This window comes from Pongo pygmaeus, chromosome 11 (assembly GCF_028885625.2).
Source record: "Pongo pygmaeus isolate AG05252 chromosome 11, NHGRI_mPonPyg2-v2.0_pri, whole genome shotgun sequence".
Classification (NCBI taxonomy): domain Eukaryota; kingdom Metazoa; phylum Chordata; class Mammalia; order Primates; family Hominidae; genus Pongo; species Pongo pygmaeus.
Genome location: NC_072384.2, coordinates 78,307,954 through 78,325,748, shown reverse-complemented (window position 1 = coordinate 78,325,748; position 17,795 = coordinate 78,307,954). Strand labels below are relative to the sequence as shown.

Sequence of the window (17,795 nt, the reverse complement as noted above, 5' to 3'; positions counted from 1 at the left end):
TAATAGGTCTTAGAGAAAAACATACTGAGCATGAATTTATGTTAAAACCATATTGCACAGAAAAAAGGGAAATAATGAAGGGAAAAAAATGAAACAGACAAGCAGGAGTGAAAAAATGAATGGGATTCAGTTGTGCTGTGATATATCACATGGCTACAACTAGTAGAAAAGAACCTTCTCTCATTCAATTGTGTAAAACAGCTCAATTCAACATATTTTGTTGAATGTTGACCATTAACAAAACATCATATTAGAAAAATTAAGGCCTGATCCTGTCTTCAAATAAGTTAAATCTGGTGAGAGGATAGAAAGATAACAGGACTCTAATACAGACAGGAAGTGATTACAGATAGCAAGTGAATACAAAAGGGCTGCAGAAACACAGGGCAAGAAAAGATTACATTCAGGCAGAGGCATCATGGGAAGCTATGTTAAATTGAATTTAAATTTTGATGGATTTTTACATGCAGAAATTGAGGAAATGAGGCCGGATGTGGTGGCTCACGCCTGTAATCCCAACACTTGGGGAGGCCGAGGTGGGTGGATCACTTGAGGTCAGGAGTTCAAGACCAGCCTGGCCAACATGGTGAAACCCCGTCTCTACTAAAAACACAAAAATTAGCTGGGGGTGGTGATATGCCTGTAATACCAGCTACTTGGGAGGCTGAGGCAGGAGAATTGCTTGAACCCAGGAGGCAGAGGTTGCAGTGAGCCGAGGTCATGCCACTGCACTCCAGCTTGGGCGACAGAGTGAGCCTCTGTCTCAAAAAAATAAAAAAAAAAGAAATTGAGGACATGATATCCCATGGAAAGGGAAGAGCATATTGAAAGGCACAGAGGTAGAAGGGTCTAGAATGTTCAAGGATTGTCAAGTAAACTTATGTCAAGTAAACTCAATTTGAGTATGGATTGGCTGTGGAATGTCTTGAAAGATAATACCAGATATAAAGATGGGGTCATATTTTGGCATACTTCAAATGCCAGTAAAAGGCTTGTACTTTTTTGTATAGGCAATAGGAAGCTTCAAAGATTTTGAAGCAGGCTTACATATTAATAGGATTTGGGCTTTAGAAAGATAACTGGCAGCAATTTCAGCTACTAAATAGAAAAGACCCATTGCAATTATTTAAGGTCTTTAAGAGTTGGACAAGATCCGTGGCGGTAGAAATGGAAAGGGGGACTGGGTTTGAAAGAGATGGTGACTGAGTGGCCTCTGACCATTATCAAAACCATTAGGGAAATTGAGGAGCCCAAGATCATTGTAAGGTTTAAAGCTAGATGGCCAAAAGAATGGTTCATTGGGTCTCTGAACTAATGTTAGAGGAAAATGGTAGATGTGCTTTTCACCTTTAAAGCATAAAAGTTGGGAGTGTGCATCAGGAGCTTAAGAAACAGATCAGGCCTAGGGATGTAGATCTTAAAGTCATTCACATGGAAGTAAGAATTGAGTGTGCAGGAACAATTACTCAGAAAATGTAGAGCAAATTTTTTAAGTGTCAAAGTTCGACCACCTTCATTTAAGCATACACAGAGGACTAGAAGCAAATGAAGAAGGCTGAGAAGATTCATATATAAAATTAGGATGTCCAAAATGGTGCCGTGTCTCAGAAATCTAAGATGAAGCTCTTGCCCCTGCATTCTTTGCCTGCTCTTTAGACAATCTTGCATGTCTTCTAAATTCTTAATAGTAAACAAAATCATATCTTTAAAGTGCCCAAAGTGCCTGAGAAAATCATCCCAGAAAAGGAAGTGTCTGTGCCTATCCCTGCAGAGCCAGAAGCTCCACCTGCTGAAGGTACATGGCTTCTCCGTAAATCTTGGAAAGATGACAATTGTCTTCATCCTCTTGCTTTGATTGTAGATGAATCTTACGTATTTGTCTGTCTGTCTCATGTATTGAAGTTATTGATATTTGGGGGTCATCTGAATAATCTGTTATAGAGTGTTACTTAATGTAACTAGGTTGATATGTTAGAATAGTAGTTGCAGTATTCTGTTCTCAATATAGTCTAAAATAAAATACTATGTTTTTTAAAGTTGAAGAGACTCCTGAGGAAATAATATATGAAGAAAAAGCATCTATAACCATTGGTAGAAAAGAGACTCCCCCTGTTGAAGGTATATATATATATATATATATATATATACACACACATATTTTTAATCTCCTGAAGATTCCTGTTAGAATTACAAAAGCATTTACAGGATAATATTCCTTCTTGAAATTATATACAAGAGCAGTCTAGCATGTTTGACTGCTTTATTTTTGAAACAGTTACACTTCTTTCAAGTTAGAATCTTTAATTTAGTTACTGTTGTTGGTAATTATAAATTCCAAAAGGTACAGTTTACTGAAGCAAAATGGAATAATTGCCTTGGATCCTCAAATGATAACACAGTATCAAATTTTAAAAGTCATCTCATTTGCCATCAATATACATTGAATAATCTAATTAATAGGCAGTTCAAGTAAAAGAACTTTTTCTTATACGTGAATTTTTCTATACGTGAATTTGTATGAATTGCATATTTTTATTTTGTGACTGTAATCTTAGCATCAATGTGAAATTTGTATGAGTCTTTTTGAAGAACTTTACATTACAACCTCATATCCTTTGTCAACATTCTTTAAAGAACGTGAAATAGAAAAGTACATTAAACCTGAAGAGCCTGAACCTGAACCACAGCCTGAAGAAATACCAGTAAAAGGTATTCAATCCAGTGGACTTAAATCTTCTTTATCATATTCTTTCTCTTGAAATGTATACGGTTTATGTTGTTGTACATATGTTGTATGTCTGTTCCCATTTGTATGTAAAGTATTCTTTGTTTTAAAGGTGAGCCTCATTCTTAGGTTTCCACGTAACTTGTACTGTTTCTCTCATGTCAATTGTGGCTTGTCTGGATGCTTTGTTTGTTGTTGTTATTGGTGCCTTTGCTGTATTTCTCATCACCTGTGTAAAGGGTTGATATTTTTATGTTTTATGTTCCGTGTTTTATGTTGGATACTGGTATTACGTACCTTAAAAAGTAAACTTTGTACTTCATATATATATATATATAATTTCTATTAAATATACTACATATCCACATGCTAACATATATATATACTAACACCTCTGAAATACTCTTTCAAGAACCTGAACCTGAAAAGAAGGTTATTGAGAAGCCAAAACTCAAACCAAGACCCCCACCTCCTCCACCTGCTCCACCTAAGGAAGATGTGAAGGAGAAAATATTCCAACTTAAAGGTAAAAAATGCCACTTCCAAAGTTTTATTAGCCTGCTTCAAACTTCTATACAGCCATCTGAAATGATGCTTGCAAGAAATGTATGACTTTAGAAGTGTGTACTTTCAGACATGATTGTACTGTGAGATTGCATAGAGCTGTGTCTTCTGCTACCCCATGGTTCCTGGGTTGCTTGTCATGCCATGCCCGCTGCTGCAAAAGTCAGAAAGTACATTGATAGCATCATCCGGGATAACTGAATGCAGGCGCTGTCCAATTAACTTTCTTTTGTGGAGTGGGGAGAAAGAGTTTTCTGATTTCAAAGCCTGATTGCTATACATATCATTGCAATCTTATGCTTAAGGAATGTATAAGAAATCTTTACAAGATATTTTTAATATTGCAGTAACACATTTACATAAAAGCCAAAACTTTGTTCTTAAAGAATTGCATGTGCTTTTAAATATATTACAAGTAATATAGTTATGATTTCCAATAGCTGATATGTGCCTATATATCATGAAAGGAAAGCATGTGAATGACTTGTTACTGTTCCCCCATCTTTTTTTTCTCTTGCATCTTAAAGAAGTGCTCTGTGTGGTTCTCAGGGGAGCTGGAAAGAGTGGTTATGAAGACATTTGGTATCCAGCATCTCTTCCTATTATTAAACTTCCCTTCCCCCTTCTTATATTTTGATTTTTCTATGAATTGACACAATGTTACTTAATTTTAAAAATATCAGTTTCTTTAAAAGCTGAAATAAACTGGCAGAAACATATCATTCTTATTTTAATAAAAAGTTGTCTTGTGACGTCATGTGATTCCCCAATCTAAAATTATCTAGATGTAATCTTAGATATGCACTTTCCCCATACAGACCTATGTATCTTCAAACCACAGTCTTCCAGCATAAGACATTGCTGCTGGTGATTCTTGCCCTCTACAACCCTCATAGCCATTAGGGGGACCTTCTGGCACCTCTTGAAAGGCCACCCATCTGTTAATTGACACTCCATGAAGACACACACATAAATACATTTCCCTTAACGTAAAATGTATGCTTAAAGGAAAATTTCTTCCTCCTGCCAATAACAAAAATTGTCTTCTTTCTCTGCTGGTCTTTAATTAACTACTGAACTTTGGAGTAAAACTGCAGTCTGTTTTCATGGTTCGAATGCTGCTTGTATGTTCTTTGAAGGCTGTTCTTGGCTGTTATTAGTGCTTTCTGGTTATAAGCAAAGCTTGGTTTTGATTCTTGGAGTAGAAAGTTAATCACTTGCTTCAGATTAAATATACAAATAACAAAAGTAAAATCATATTCTTTAAAGCTATTCCAAAGAAGAAAGTTCCTGAAAAACCTGAGGTTCCAGAAAAAGTGGAGCTTACACCTCTGAAAGGTATTTCACAGGCTGAAAAATACATACTTACGTAGTAGCCCTTTTCCTGACTCCTCGCTCTTTCTGCCTCCATCAAATGTTCTGTCTCTCTTTTTCAATGATCAGAGAGTAGTCCCATTCATTTCTTATATTTTTGTGGCTTTTATGGTCCTGGCTCATGAGCGTGGCTTCCTTTGTCTCCCATCCATTTCATACATGTATAGACATGGTCTATCTTTGTCTCATCTACATATGTCTTCTTGCATTTTCCTAAACTTAAAAATAACAAATTTTACTGGTTAGCCAAAGTTGATATCAAGAGACATGAGATTAAAATGCCGAGAGCTAGTAGTAAACTGTTTTGACATTTCACCTGACATAAGAATTTTAGCCAATGTAATAAGCACTAAAAATAAGTCCTATCTTCCTTTTATATTATTAAGTTTATTTGCAGGGAATTCCTTAGGACTTCCATGTCACTCTCTTCTCACTGGCTCTAAGGCATTCTCTGAGGTGTACAGAACTCACATTTCAGAAAAATTTCCTTATTACTGTAGGTAATTTTTCGAAATGTATTTTTCTGTAAACAATATTTTCCCTAATAAGGTCTCATCTAAAATTAGACCCTAAAGAAAACTAAATGAATTATAAGAGTCTAGAAAACATCTATCAAAAATAAACATAATTTTTCTAGTGGGTAGTAGCGTTCTGTTCAAGTAATCAACACATTCAGACCTAGAAATTAAGACTGTTTCTGGTCACTCTGAAATTTTGCGGAAAAGTCACCCATATAAATATACATTTCCTGATTTCAGAAAGAGGAGATTACAAAATAATGTTATCATGGATATTGATCATAAACATTAAAATAGCACATAATCACATATAATGACTTTAAAAATAATAGCTACAATGTTGGGTTCTCAAACATCAATAAGATTTTTAAAATAAAATAATAATATAAAAAATGCGCAGATATATTTTCACTATGTTCATTATATCAGTAAAGAAAATCTATATTATGCCTCCTCACTTTACATTAATTAGACGCATGTGCTTCCTTCTGGGTTTGAGCAATAAAAATAGTTATTAAGAAGATTGGTACCTCTAAAATAGTATTGAAGGCCAACACAATTTATCCTGGATAAAATATGTAATGCTTAACTTTAAAATTTTTACTTAAAATATTTGACATTAGAAAAAAATGATTATTCAAAATGAAATACATATTTGCCTACTGTAGGTTTAAATTTTTGAAATAAGAGTTAAGCAGTTATCTTTATCACATAAAAAACCATTTAGTGAATTGCAAATATCTTGTTTAAAGCCCTAAATAGGAAGTTTTATAGAAATATCTAAAAATTCAGATTTCTGATAGTGAGCAAATAGTTACATGATACAAATAAATACCGTTTTAAATTAGATTTTAATTGACATTAGTAGAGAGGAAAATGGTTTAATAATCTCCACGTGTTCCTTTCTTTCACCATTCAAATCTATGAGGGCCATAATAGCAAAAGAGGCTGCTCTATAAAATAGCATCATCCACCATGCTCAGTATTCACTGTAGACGCAAGAGGAAATTTTGAGTTCCTTGCGTTCCTTAATTTGAATGAATTTAAGAACATTTTCTTATTCATGAAAAATGAGCTTCCAACACCAGCTTTGAAATTTTATAATTCTATAATTTTAAATATTTTATCCAGCATTATTTCAAAAAGGAAATCTTAAGAAAGGCTACTCTTTTTCTGTTCAGAAAGTGAGATATGGCCCTTCCCCAGCATCAAAGTGACAAACCGGAACTCTTGGCCGCCTTCTTCCCTCAGTGGAGAAGACTGAATGATGGCACTAACACTTGCCAGTATCATTTTCATACATTTAGTGGTTGGGTAGATAACATCGTAGATTTGGACAATCTACAGTTGCAGTTTGGGACAAAGATGCTGTCAAGAACCCTGTAATTTGATGAAAGATTCATAAAGTCAGTATAGAGTAACATCCTCTACATGCATTTAAAATGAATACATTTGCCTGCAGTTAATGGAGTTGAATTTCATCACAAGGCTGTATAGATATTTGCAGAGGAGATAACTTGAAATGTATCATTTAAACTTAAATTCTGTGGTATTTATATGCAGCGAAAATTGTTACTTAATGCACTACAGTTAACTAGTTTTAGGAGAGACATTTTTCTTGTTGAAATTCCGTTTTTATATAAATTCACTTCAAAATTTGAAATCATATTCTTTTAAGTGCCCGGAGGTGAAAAGAAAGTTCGCAAATTACTTCCTGAACGTAAACCTGAACCAAAGGAAGAAGTTGTTCTGAAAAGCGGTATAGTATTTTTCAACCATTCTGTCAGCGTTAAGTATATTTTAAAAATGAACTTCAAAGCTTACAAAATGTTTCTGTCCTTTGGTTTTCTTTGAATTGGTTCACTATTTATCAAAATTTGTTTGTAGTTTCATTGAAAATGAAGAAAAATGTCATTTCCAGATCTTTTTTTAAAAAAAAAAGACAGAAATTTTGTGAGCATTCACAGTATTTTGAAATTTAAAATGTTAATAGACATAACTAAGTTGATAATATTCTAAACTAACAACGACTATGACTGCCATTTTCATAACCAAATTATGTAGTAAAGTACACTAAACCTATTAAATACCTTACATGAAACTACTTTAGCTTAAATTCAATATTCATTTTTAAAGTGTAACACAGGATCACCACAACTAATAAATAACATTTTTAAAAAACTGAACATTTCTTTCTGACTAATAAAATATTAAAGAATGAGAAACAAGATAGTCAAATGAAGAATTAAGTTCTAACATTGTCTTCACATAGAATTACTGATTTTTAGGCTACATTTCTTCAGATATCTCTGCTTAAGTAAACTTTCTACTTATTTACATACTCATTAAATCATTAACATTTAATTATTATTATAATTCGTTGCTATTCAAATTATTCATTTTGTGTTGGAGCTGTTTCTCCCACAGACTTGTCTCAGAATAGACCCTCTATCTAGATAGAAACAAAGTAACTTTGAGTGCTATTATAATTAACAACCTTTGATTTAAAAAAAAAAAAACAAAAAAAAACCACTTTCAGTGTAAATGCTTACTTTCCAGAGTGCTAGGTAGCATGCTTTTTTTCATTTTCCTTGCTTTGTACATTATTTGCATTTGTCAAGCTTATTCAACATCTTCATTAGTTTGTCTTGGTTTACATATAAACCTTTTTGTCTTTAAAGTTCTAAGAAAAAGACCTGAAGAAGAAGAACCTAAAGTAGAACCTAAAAAACTAGAAAAAGTTAAAAAACCTGCAGGTAGGAATCTCAGTGACAATTTGTAAGATTATCTTTTAACAAAATGGACATTTAACAAAAGGTTTATCTTGTAAACATAAATGAAGTTAGATGTAAACATGGCTTCATATTTCATCTGTGATATAGTCTCTGTTTTCCATTGTCTGCTTTCTGTTTAAATATTTTTATAGTAATTCCCAAATCCATTCATGTATTTCCCTGCACTTCATTCTTATCATTACTTTGCAACTTAAGTTCTTCCAGTAGAAATGACTGAAATAATCAAGTGGCTATTCATCGGAGGGTGTCAGCAAAGGTTTCATAATATGGGGGCTTTTAAATGGGTTGGTTTTTATCATCAGCCTATTCTCAAAGGGTAAAATTATTGGGAACTATTATAGAAGTGATTTAGAAGGAGAGAGCTAAGGGGAGTGGAAGACAAGTGGATGGAATAAAAGGAAGAAAAATAAATGGAAGCAGAGTCAAGAAAATAAAATAGAAATTACTTGATAAACAATAAGGTTTTCTAAAAAGCCATCCATAGAGTTTTTGAAAAATAAATTGATATTTCAGATGAGTTGCTTCCTAAATATTCAAATATTAACCCTAAAAAATAATCTTATTATCTTAAAGTACCAGAACCACCACCTCCAAAACCTGTTGAAGAGGTTGAAGTACCTACTGTTACAAAAAGGGAAAGGAAGATTCCTGAACCAAAAAAAGGTACAAATCTACTGTCATTCTTAGTTGTTTCTAAAAATGCAAATATGTATCATTTAAAATATCGTTACACTGACATCAAGATTTGAACACATGACCTTAATCTGTTAATCACATATGGCTTAATTTCCTTTACCATCTCACTCTCCTATGCAATTGGCTAATGATTACTCAGTTGCTAAATAAGTTACCAGAAAAAAAATTGTATTTGTGGGCAATGAGATAAATAACAACATTAAAACCAAGAATATTGCCTCACTATATTTTCCAAATATTTTGTTTAAAATGAAAACTAATCAAATACTTGATTTGATAATTATATGTATATAAATTCTAATATCTTCCAAGATATGTGGGCTTAATTTTGGTTTTGACTTTGTGAAAAACTTCAAAAATCCTGTAATAATCTGCCCTCTACTCTAAATTATTTCAGTGCCTGAAATCAAGCCACCAATACCTCTCCCTGCACCTGAACCGAAACCAAAGCCTGAAGCAGGTAAGCAAGCTTATCCTCAATGTCAACAGCATATTCCTTCTTGATTCACACACATAACACGTACTTAATAAAAGATAGTAGGTGAAAGTAAGTATGTATCAAATGATTTCTAACATCTCAAAATGCTTAATATACTATTCTCTTAAAAACTAGTTATTCGAAGATTTCAAAATTATATCAGAAGAGGCAAATAAGCTACCAAATAAGCTTTTAGGAAGTGACAAATTGATACATTAATGCAATGGACATCTCTCTACAGAAGTGAAAACAATCAAACCACCTCCTGTGGAACCTGAACCAACCCCCATCGCTGCCCCAGTAACAGTGCCGGTGGTTGGAAAGAAAGCAGGTATTTATCCTGTAGCTTTCTTTTTGCTAGTTCGTTTTGGTGACTTAATAAAAGTATTCACACTTGATTAAAATTCAAGCCCTGTTTATGCTGCAACATAGGTATCATTTCAACTTCAGAGGTTTATGATAAGTTTCTACCTTTTCTTCATGTGATATCCTTTATCCACCTTGTCTCTTGCTCAGTGGGTGAATATTGTGCCTTAATTGGAATGTACGTTCCTGGGTTGCACCATTTCTTTCATATGCTTTGGAGATTAAGTAATGAATATGTTTGGGGCTGATAAAAACTAAGGAGACAGGCAGAGACCCTGTAAGGGTATACATATAAGAATCCCATGAAGCTTCAAATTTCCCTTATACCCTATTGGAACAATTTCTGTTTTTTAAAAAAGTCTGTATATTGGGATAATGTAAAAGTTCTAGAAATGGGTAGTGTTGATGGTTGTACAATATTGTGAATGTATTTCATGCAACTGAATTGAATACTTAAAAATGGCTAAAATGGTAAATTTTATGTTAGGTATATTTTACCACAATAAGAAAGAAAAAGAAAAAAGAGACTCCATATTTCAGTCTTTCAATCTGTATAAGGAATTAGATCAATAATAATTTTCTTAAATGTTCTAACTTAATGGTATAGGTATCTCAAGTCCAAACTTAAAGCACCTATTAATTGTATATGAACTATTTAGTACAGTTCATCATTTAAGTGATAATTTAAGATATAATTGATCAAAATTGATTTGATGTGTAATTGATAGTCATTGATAAACACACATCCTGACTATTTGCCCTTTGGCTCACTATCTGGGTGAGGAGATCACTCATATCCCAAACCTCAGCATCATGAAATATATCCACGTAACAAAACTGCACATGCATCCCATGAGTTTAAAATAAAAGTTGAAATTATTTTTTTAAAAAAGAAACAACAAAACCAAAAATAAAACAAAGTAAATTTAAAGCGGGGGTGGGGGTGGGGGGAAGAATGCATGTATTGATAATTTTCTAAGATGTGAAGAATCTAAGATATTCAATATAATGCCTTGACAATTTGTTCCTATGGAAAAATGATCATCTCCACTGATAAAGCACAAAGTAAAAAATTCAGGGTGAATTTTTTTTAAAAAAGAGAACTATCTGTTACATTCCACAGTGAGATGTGCATAGGCCCTGGGAATAACATTTAGAAATGTCCATAATAGTTTGACAGAGAAATTTTTTAATTTAATTTTCTAAACCTAATAATAAAAATTGGCTTATATCTTTAATAAATCAATCAATAAAACTATTCGGAAAAATTATATTATTTTAGATTGTTAATTCAATAATTATATAGTCATTTTATATTTGTTTATATATTTTTATATAAATTATTTAGAAATTTTTTTATTTAAAATTCTCTCAAAATATTTGGAGTTTATCATGTTTAATGACATGAAAAAATACACTACATTCTTTTGACTGTAGTTTAATTTTTAATATTTATGTTATATTTTGTTGCTGATGTTTATGATTTGGGCATATTCTTTTAAACTTTTATAATGTCAACGTAGTACTTTTATTATTCAGAAAAAGGTGATGAACTGCTCTTGACTAATTAAGTATGTATAAAAATAAAGCTATTCTCAGTTATCCTGGGGGCTGAAGCTAGAGAACTCATTCCACAGTTTATACCATCCCTGTATTAATAACGGAATCAAACTAAATGTCAGAACTCTCTTGCTTCTGCCTTACTTCATTGTCTAAGGGAAATCTTCAAAGAAACTCATACATGTGTGGTACATGGACTCTTTTTCCTTGGTCTTCCCTGGATTTGTTTGTCTGCCCAATTTAGACATAAAAAGAAAGGTTTTTGGTAACTTCTCGGCCATTTCCCTTTTCCCTACACTGATTTCTTATTGACAAAACCTTATTTCCTTGGTTCACATAATCAGGACATACATAATAAACATAAAATATTTTGCATAGCTAGGCAGGAGCAAAACTTTTCCTCACAAGGCAACAGTAAGCCTTCCAAAAAATGGGAAGAGAATAAGGCACTTGCTGAAAGAAGTTGTTAATCGTAAATATGTTGGCAATTTAGCTTGAGCTCTCCAATCTCAGAATATGCCTTCCTGGAAATACGATTATCCATAGAAGTCATATAAATGAAACCAATTTCTCTTTATGCATTAATATTTATAATGGAGCATGACTCACCCTCCACGGTTTACTATTAAACATGAAATAAGTCCAAAAAGTGTTTAAATGCTGAGTTTTATTTTTATTTCAGAAGCCAAAGCACCTAAGGAAGAGGCTGCCAAGCCAAAAGGTCCTATCAAAGGTGAGATTCATTTTTCTAGTACTTGCACTGTAACCTTCCACTCTGAATTCCCAAAGTTCATATTCAAGGGAAAAAAAATGTCAAAATTCATAACAATTTTTATTTTTTCTAATTGATTCTACTAAAACTAGCATGTTTTCTGATATTTCAAATAATACACTTTTAGTATTATGCAAGGAGATATATATATATATCTCCAACTATATTTTAGCATAGCGAATCCTATAAGTTCTTAGCTTCATTTTTCATATGCATGGTATTTATACATGGCAGATAAAATAATTAGACATTAATCTGGCTATTTTATACTTCAGATTAAAACTTGAGAAAAGGAACATTTATTATTCATGGATTCCTTATACCATCTCATTTTCCTGTCTGAAACAAGACAGTATAAATTCAATTGGCCTTCAATTGCCTGGTCTTTAATTTTCTGTTCTTGTCTTCTAATTGCTTTATGGCTGGTTTTATCCAGCAGGCAGCCAAATACGAACTTTCTGACTCCTAAGGAGATGCCAAATCAACTTTTTATTTTACTTTGAATTAGGTGTAGCCAAAAAGACTCCTTCACCAATAGAAGCCGAAAGGAGAAAGTTAAGGCCAGGAAGTGGTGGAGAGAAACCTCCTGATGAAGCCCCGTTCACCTACCAGCTAAAGGCTGTGCCATTGAAGTTTGTGAAAGAAATCAAAGACATCGTCTTGACAGAATCAGAGTTCGTTGGCTCTTCAGCAATCTTTGAATGTTTGGTCTCCCCTTCCACTGCAATTACAACCTGGATGAAAGACGGTAGCAATATCCGTGAGAGTCCCAAGCACAGGTTTATTGCAGATGGTAAAGACAGAAAGCTGCACATCATTGATGTTCAACTTTCTGATGCTGGTGAATACACCTGTGTTTTACGTTTGGGAAACAAAGAAAAGACCTCCACGGCTAAACTTGTTGTAGAAGGTAATTTCTAGTCTTCTGAACATAATCTATATTAAACTTTAATGTAACAAACCTTAGTAGCAACTTGCATTGTAGTTTTACAAAACCTCTTATTTCCAAGTTTTATTTCATTGAAAATATTGTATTTATTGAAATATATACCGAAATTCTCCATAGAACTTCCTGTGCGTTTTGTAAAAACACTGGAAGAAGAAGTCACAGTGGTCAAAGGACAGCCATTGTACTTGAGCTGCGAGTTAAACAAAGAGCGTGACGTGGTCTGGAGGAAGGATGGCAAGATTGTGGTGGAGAAACCTGGCCGAATTGTGCCGGGCGTCATTGGCTTGATGCGGGCCCTGACCATCAACGATGCAGATGACACAGATGCTGGAACATACACAGTTACTGTGGAAAACGCCAACAACCTGGAGTGTTCATCTTGCGTAAAAGTAGTAGGTTAGTACTTTCCTGGGAGATTTCGTTCTGCTTATTATCACACTAAGAAAATGGAAGAAAGGACCTCGTTTCCCAGTATTATGATATCAGAAATCTTGTACCTAAGAGGGGAATAACAATATATCCTATAGTGGATTAATTATGCCCAATTTTGTGAAATTTTTCCTATTCCTGAAATTTACTAAGGAAGCTATGTATATTACTTGTTCAGATCTTAATCATTTTTTCTGATCTTATTTTCATATAGAAGTCATTAGAGATTGGCTGGTGAAACCTATACGAGACCAGCATGTGAAACCCAAGGGGACAGCTATTTTTGCCTGTGATATAGCAAAAGATACTCCAAACATTAAGTGGTTCAAAGGATATGATGAAATCCCTACGGAACCAAATGATAAGACTGAAATACTGAGAGATGGAAATCATCTATACCTCAAAATTAAGAATGCTATGCCAGAAGATGTTGATGAGTATGCAGTGGAAATTGAAGGAAAAAGATACCCTGCAAAGCTGACACTTGGAGGTATAAAATCTTACCTTTTATTCGAAATATAAGTTTTGTGTATGCATAAAGCCAAATAACACACCAAAACACATAAAAGCAAAGCATTGTTGGGTTGTCTAAAGCATTATGTCACTTCATCCCTGACCAATACAGAGCGCGAAGTTGAACTGCTTAAACCAATAGAGGACGTTACCATTTATGAGAAAGAAAGTGCAAGCTTTGATGCAGAAATCTCAGAGGCAGACATTCCTGGACAATGGAAACTGAAAGGAGAACTTCTAAGGCCCTCACCTGTGAGTAATTTCACATTTTAAATTGTTAGTCATATAAAATAACCACATCCTATATTCAGGATCTATATCCTAGATTCAGGTTGCTTTAATAATAATGGAATTAATATTAATGGAGTCTTCCAAAGTCTCCAAGAAGGAAAGAAATTTTACGTATCATTTGGGGACAACTTGAACAATTTGCGTAAAATGTTATGACAGAGAATTCTCTGCTTAGTTTTATTAGTAGTAATTTTTAAAACTCTATAGAAATCTGTATCTGAAACATTTCTCCTATAGGGATTTATCTCTTTCAAATGGTTACTAAAACTATTGTTTTTCAGACTTGTGAAATCAAAGCAGAAGGTGGAAAACGCTTCTTAACTTTGCACAAAGTCAAACTGGACCAAGCTGGTGAAGTTCTCTACCAGGCCCTTAATGCAATTACAACTGCCATTTTGACAGTAAAAGGTATGGGGCTTTTAGAATTCGGGGAGGGGGCTCAACTTCATTTCACATCCCTGTGCATTCTGAAAAGCCTCATTCTTAATGTCTGATTTTCAGAAATCGAACTTGACTTTGCTGTGCCCCTGAAGGATGTCACTGTTCCAGAAAGGCGACAGGCTCGATTCGAATGTGTCCTCACCCGAGAGGCAAATGTTATATGGTCCAAAGGACCTGATATAATCAAGTCATCTGACAAATTCGATATCATTGCTGATGGAAAGAAACATATTCTTGTTATTAATGATTCTCAATTTAATGATGAAGGGGTCTATACTGCTGAGGTGGAGGGCAAGAAGACCTCAGCTCGGTTATTTGTCACAGGTAAGCGAGCTAATGAGATCTGTGACATCCCATAAAGGCATGCAAATATATGACTTTAAAGATAGGACGCCAAGTTCTAAAAGCTGTGATAATGCATCACTAATTAACTTTCACAGTGTTACCAAAACAACCCCCTTAATTATTTTTTAGTGGAGCTCTGTTTGGAAAGATGAATAAATAGGTGCCATGTGAAATGGGTCCCTTTTACTCAGGCAGATTAGAATGGAATCTTTCTGAGGGTGAATTGTGTTTCTGAGGCATTATCTATGCTTGCATTTCAGGAATAAGACTGAAATTCATGTCACCTCTTGAAGATCAAACAGTAAAAGAAGGTGAAACAGCAACTTTTGTATGTGAACTTTCTCATGAAAAAATGCATGTAGTCTGGTTCAAAAATGATGCCAAACTCCATACAAGCAGAACAGTACTCATCTCTTCTGAGGGCAAGACTCACAAATTGGAAATGAAAGAAGTGACACTGGATGATATATCTCAGATAAAAGCTCAAGTCAAGGAGCTGAGCTCCACAGCACAGCTGAAGGTCTTAGGTAAATGTAACCAACTATAACCAGATAGCCAGTTTCTGAATCATGAGAGTGGGGAGTAATAAAATATTTTGCAAACTTTTACTCTTTAATGAACTTTAATTTTCACATTCTTCTAATTTTATGCTAAATGTCTTTTACAGAGGCCGATCCCTACTTCACTGTGAAATTACATGACAAAACTGCAGTGGAGAAGGATGAGATTACTTTGAAGTGTGAAGTGAGCAAAGATGTACCAGTGAAATGGTTCAAAGATGGTGAAGAGATTGTCCCTTCACCCAAATATTCTATCAAGGCAGATGGCCTGCGCCGCATCTTAAAAATCAAAAAGGCAGACCTTAAAGATAAAGGCGAATATGTGTGTGACTGTGGCACAGACAAGACCAAGGCAAATGTTACTGTTGAGGGTGAGTCGCTCAACAATGTAAAATTTACCCTATCTGAATCTGCAGTTTATTAGTTCAGTCATGTTAAGAAAACTGTATCATTTCAGCTCGACTAATAAAAGTGGAAAAGCCTCTGTATGGAGTAGAGGTGTTTGTTGGTGAAACAGCCCGCTTTGAAATTGAACTTTCTGAACCTGATGTTCACGGCCAGTGGAAGCTGAAAGGACAGCCTTTGACAGCTTCCCCTGTAAGTCAAGATTAGCTAATTATATAGGAGAGGGGTTGCTTGGTTGTGTAGGGTGAAAAAAGGCATAAAATATCTTGATGATTTGTAGGAATAACTATATAAATGATGTTCTTTCTTTCCTTCTAACCCTCACTCCAAACAGGACTGTGAAATCATTCAGGATGGAAAGAAGCATATTCTGATCCTTCATAACTGTCAGCTGGGTATGACAGGAGAGGTTTCCTTCCAGGCTGCTAATGCCAAATCTGCAGCCAATCTGAAAGTGAAAGGTATGCTCTACTTGTCAGCCATGTTTTTGTATTTTCTCTGCAAGACTTCCTGATACACCCCTGCATTGATCAAGGGTCATCAATGGAAATGTATTCTGACTTCATCCACTGTCCACTTCTTTCAGAATTGCCTCTTATCTTCATCACACCTCTCAGTGATGTTAAAGTCTTTGAGAAAGATGAGGCTAAGTTTGAGTGTGAAGTATCCAGGGAGCCCAAAACATTCCGTTGGCTAAAAGGAACCCAGGAAATCACAGGTGATGACAGATTTGAGCTTATAAAGGATGGCACTAAGCATTCAATGGTGATCAAGTCAACTGCTTTTGAAGATGAAGCAAAATACATGTTTGAAGCTGAAGATAAGCACACAAGTGGCAAACTGATCATTGAAGGTAAATAGTTTTATCAAATAGTCCACCCCAAAATCATTTTTTTTTTGCCTTTAGTTTTATATTTCTTCTTTAAAGTGCTTCAATTAATAAGTTCTTTCTTTTTTTCTTGATAGGAATCCGGCTCAAATTCCTCACCCCTCTCAAAGATGTAACTGCCAAAGAGAAGGAAAGTGCTATATTTACTGTGGAGTTATCTCATGATAACATCCGAGTTAAATGGTTCAAGAATGACCAGCGCCTACACACCACCAGGTCGGTCTCAATGCAAGACGAAGGGAAAACTCATTCAATCACATTCAAAGACCTGTCTATTGATGACACCTCCCAAATTAGAGTAGAAGCTATGGGGATGAGTTCAGAAGCTAAACTCACTGTGCTTGGTAAGTGCTTTTTAAATTTTAATTTTATTGCATTAAATTCAACAGAAATTGTGGAGTATCTATTCTATAAAATAGTCTTCTAAGTGTTACATTGCATGAAAGCAGCCCAACTGCTTAAGAAGCTATCACATATGTAATCCGTCTTATTTCTAAAACACTTTACCTTCATTACTATAAATTAATGAAGATTCTAGCTTACACCCACAAAATAGCCAGTTAAAAGCCAACTTAAAATTCTTCATTAATTATTGAGCCCTGTCATGTTTAAAATAGGAATATATAAATACTTTCTATCTCTTCATTTTATCAAAATTATTTCAGAGGAATGTTTTTCAAGTTTCCCATAAGAGAAGATATTACATAACTTACATTAATAAGCCTCGTTGTTTTTCTTGGCCACCTAATATCAACAAGATTAAACATGAAGGCTAACATATATAGACACGATTAAAGGCAAACTATTAATTGATTAAGAAAAACTAACAATGTGAACCTGAAAGCTTAAAAGTAAACTAGACATAATAGAGTTGCTAAGAAATTAGAAATTTATCCAAATAATGGAGGAACACAAAATTGTATTTGAAGCTAAATTTCACAGTCTTTTTAGCTACTGTTAATAAAATGTTTCAAAATTCAATATGAATGGATTAGATCTTGATAAATCCCATGCACTGATTCCCTTTCTAATATTTAGAGAACTTTTGAACATAAACAGGTTAAATGATTGAACACTTGACACAATTTTAAAATAGAACTCTGTGAGTTGTATCTTAAACTTTCC

At 34.1% G+C, this 17,795-nt stretch overlaps 1 protein-coding gene across 1 annotated transcript in view; it reads left to right on the top strand.

Annotated features, from left to right (window-relative positions):
• TTN (titin) overlaps nt 1–17,795 on the top strand; it is a 280,445-nt gene that overhangs the window by 157,409 nt on the left and 105,241 nt on the right. Inside the window, exons 212-234 of the mRNA XM_054479293.2 lie at nt 1,712–1,795; nt 2,038–2,118; nt 2,635–2,709; nt 3,138–3,251; nt 4,559–4,627; nt 6,860–6,940; nt 7,863–7,937; nt 8,550–8,639; nt 9,070–9,132; nt 9,392–9,481; nt 11,759–11,809; nt 12,357–12,758; nt 12,915–13,193; nt 13,441–13,716; nt 13,852–13,991; nt 14,312–14,438; nt 14,532–14,795; nt 15,077–15,343; nt 15,484–15,747; nt 15,834–15,973; nt 16,116–16,242; nt 16,368–16,634; nt 16,748–17,014. Coding sequence (XP_054335268.1) covers nt 1,712–1,795; nt 2,038–2,118; nt 2,635–2,709; nt 3,138–3,251; nt 4,559–4,627; nt 6,860–6,940; nt 7,863–7,937; nt 8,550–8,639; nt 9,070–9,132; nt 9,392–9,481; nt 11,759–11,809; nt 12,357–12,758; nt 12,915–13,193; nt 13,441–13,716; nt 13,852–13,991; nt 14,312–14,438; nt 14,532–14,795; nt 15,077–15,343; nt 15,484–15,747; nt 15,834–15,973; nt 16,116–16,242; nt 16,368–16,634; nt 16,748–17,014 — 3,693 coding nt within the window. The remainder of the gene's footprint in view (nt 1–1,711; nt 1,796–2,037; nt 2,119–2,634; nt 2,710–3,137; nt 3,252–4,558; nt 4,628–6,859; nt 6,941–7,862; nt 7,938–8,549; nt 8,640–9,069; nt 9,133–9,391; nt 9,482–11,758; nt 11,810–12,356; nt 12,759–12,914; nt 13,194–13,440; nt 13,717–13,851; nt 13,992–14,311; nt 14,439–14,531; nt 14,796–15,076; nt 15,344–15,483; nt 15,748–15,833; nt 15,974–16,115; nt 16,243–16,367; nt 16,635–16,747; nt 17,015–17,795) is intronic.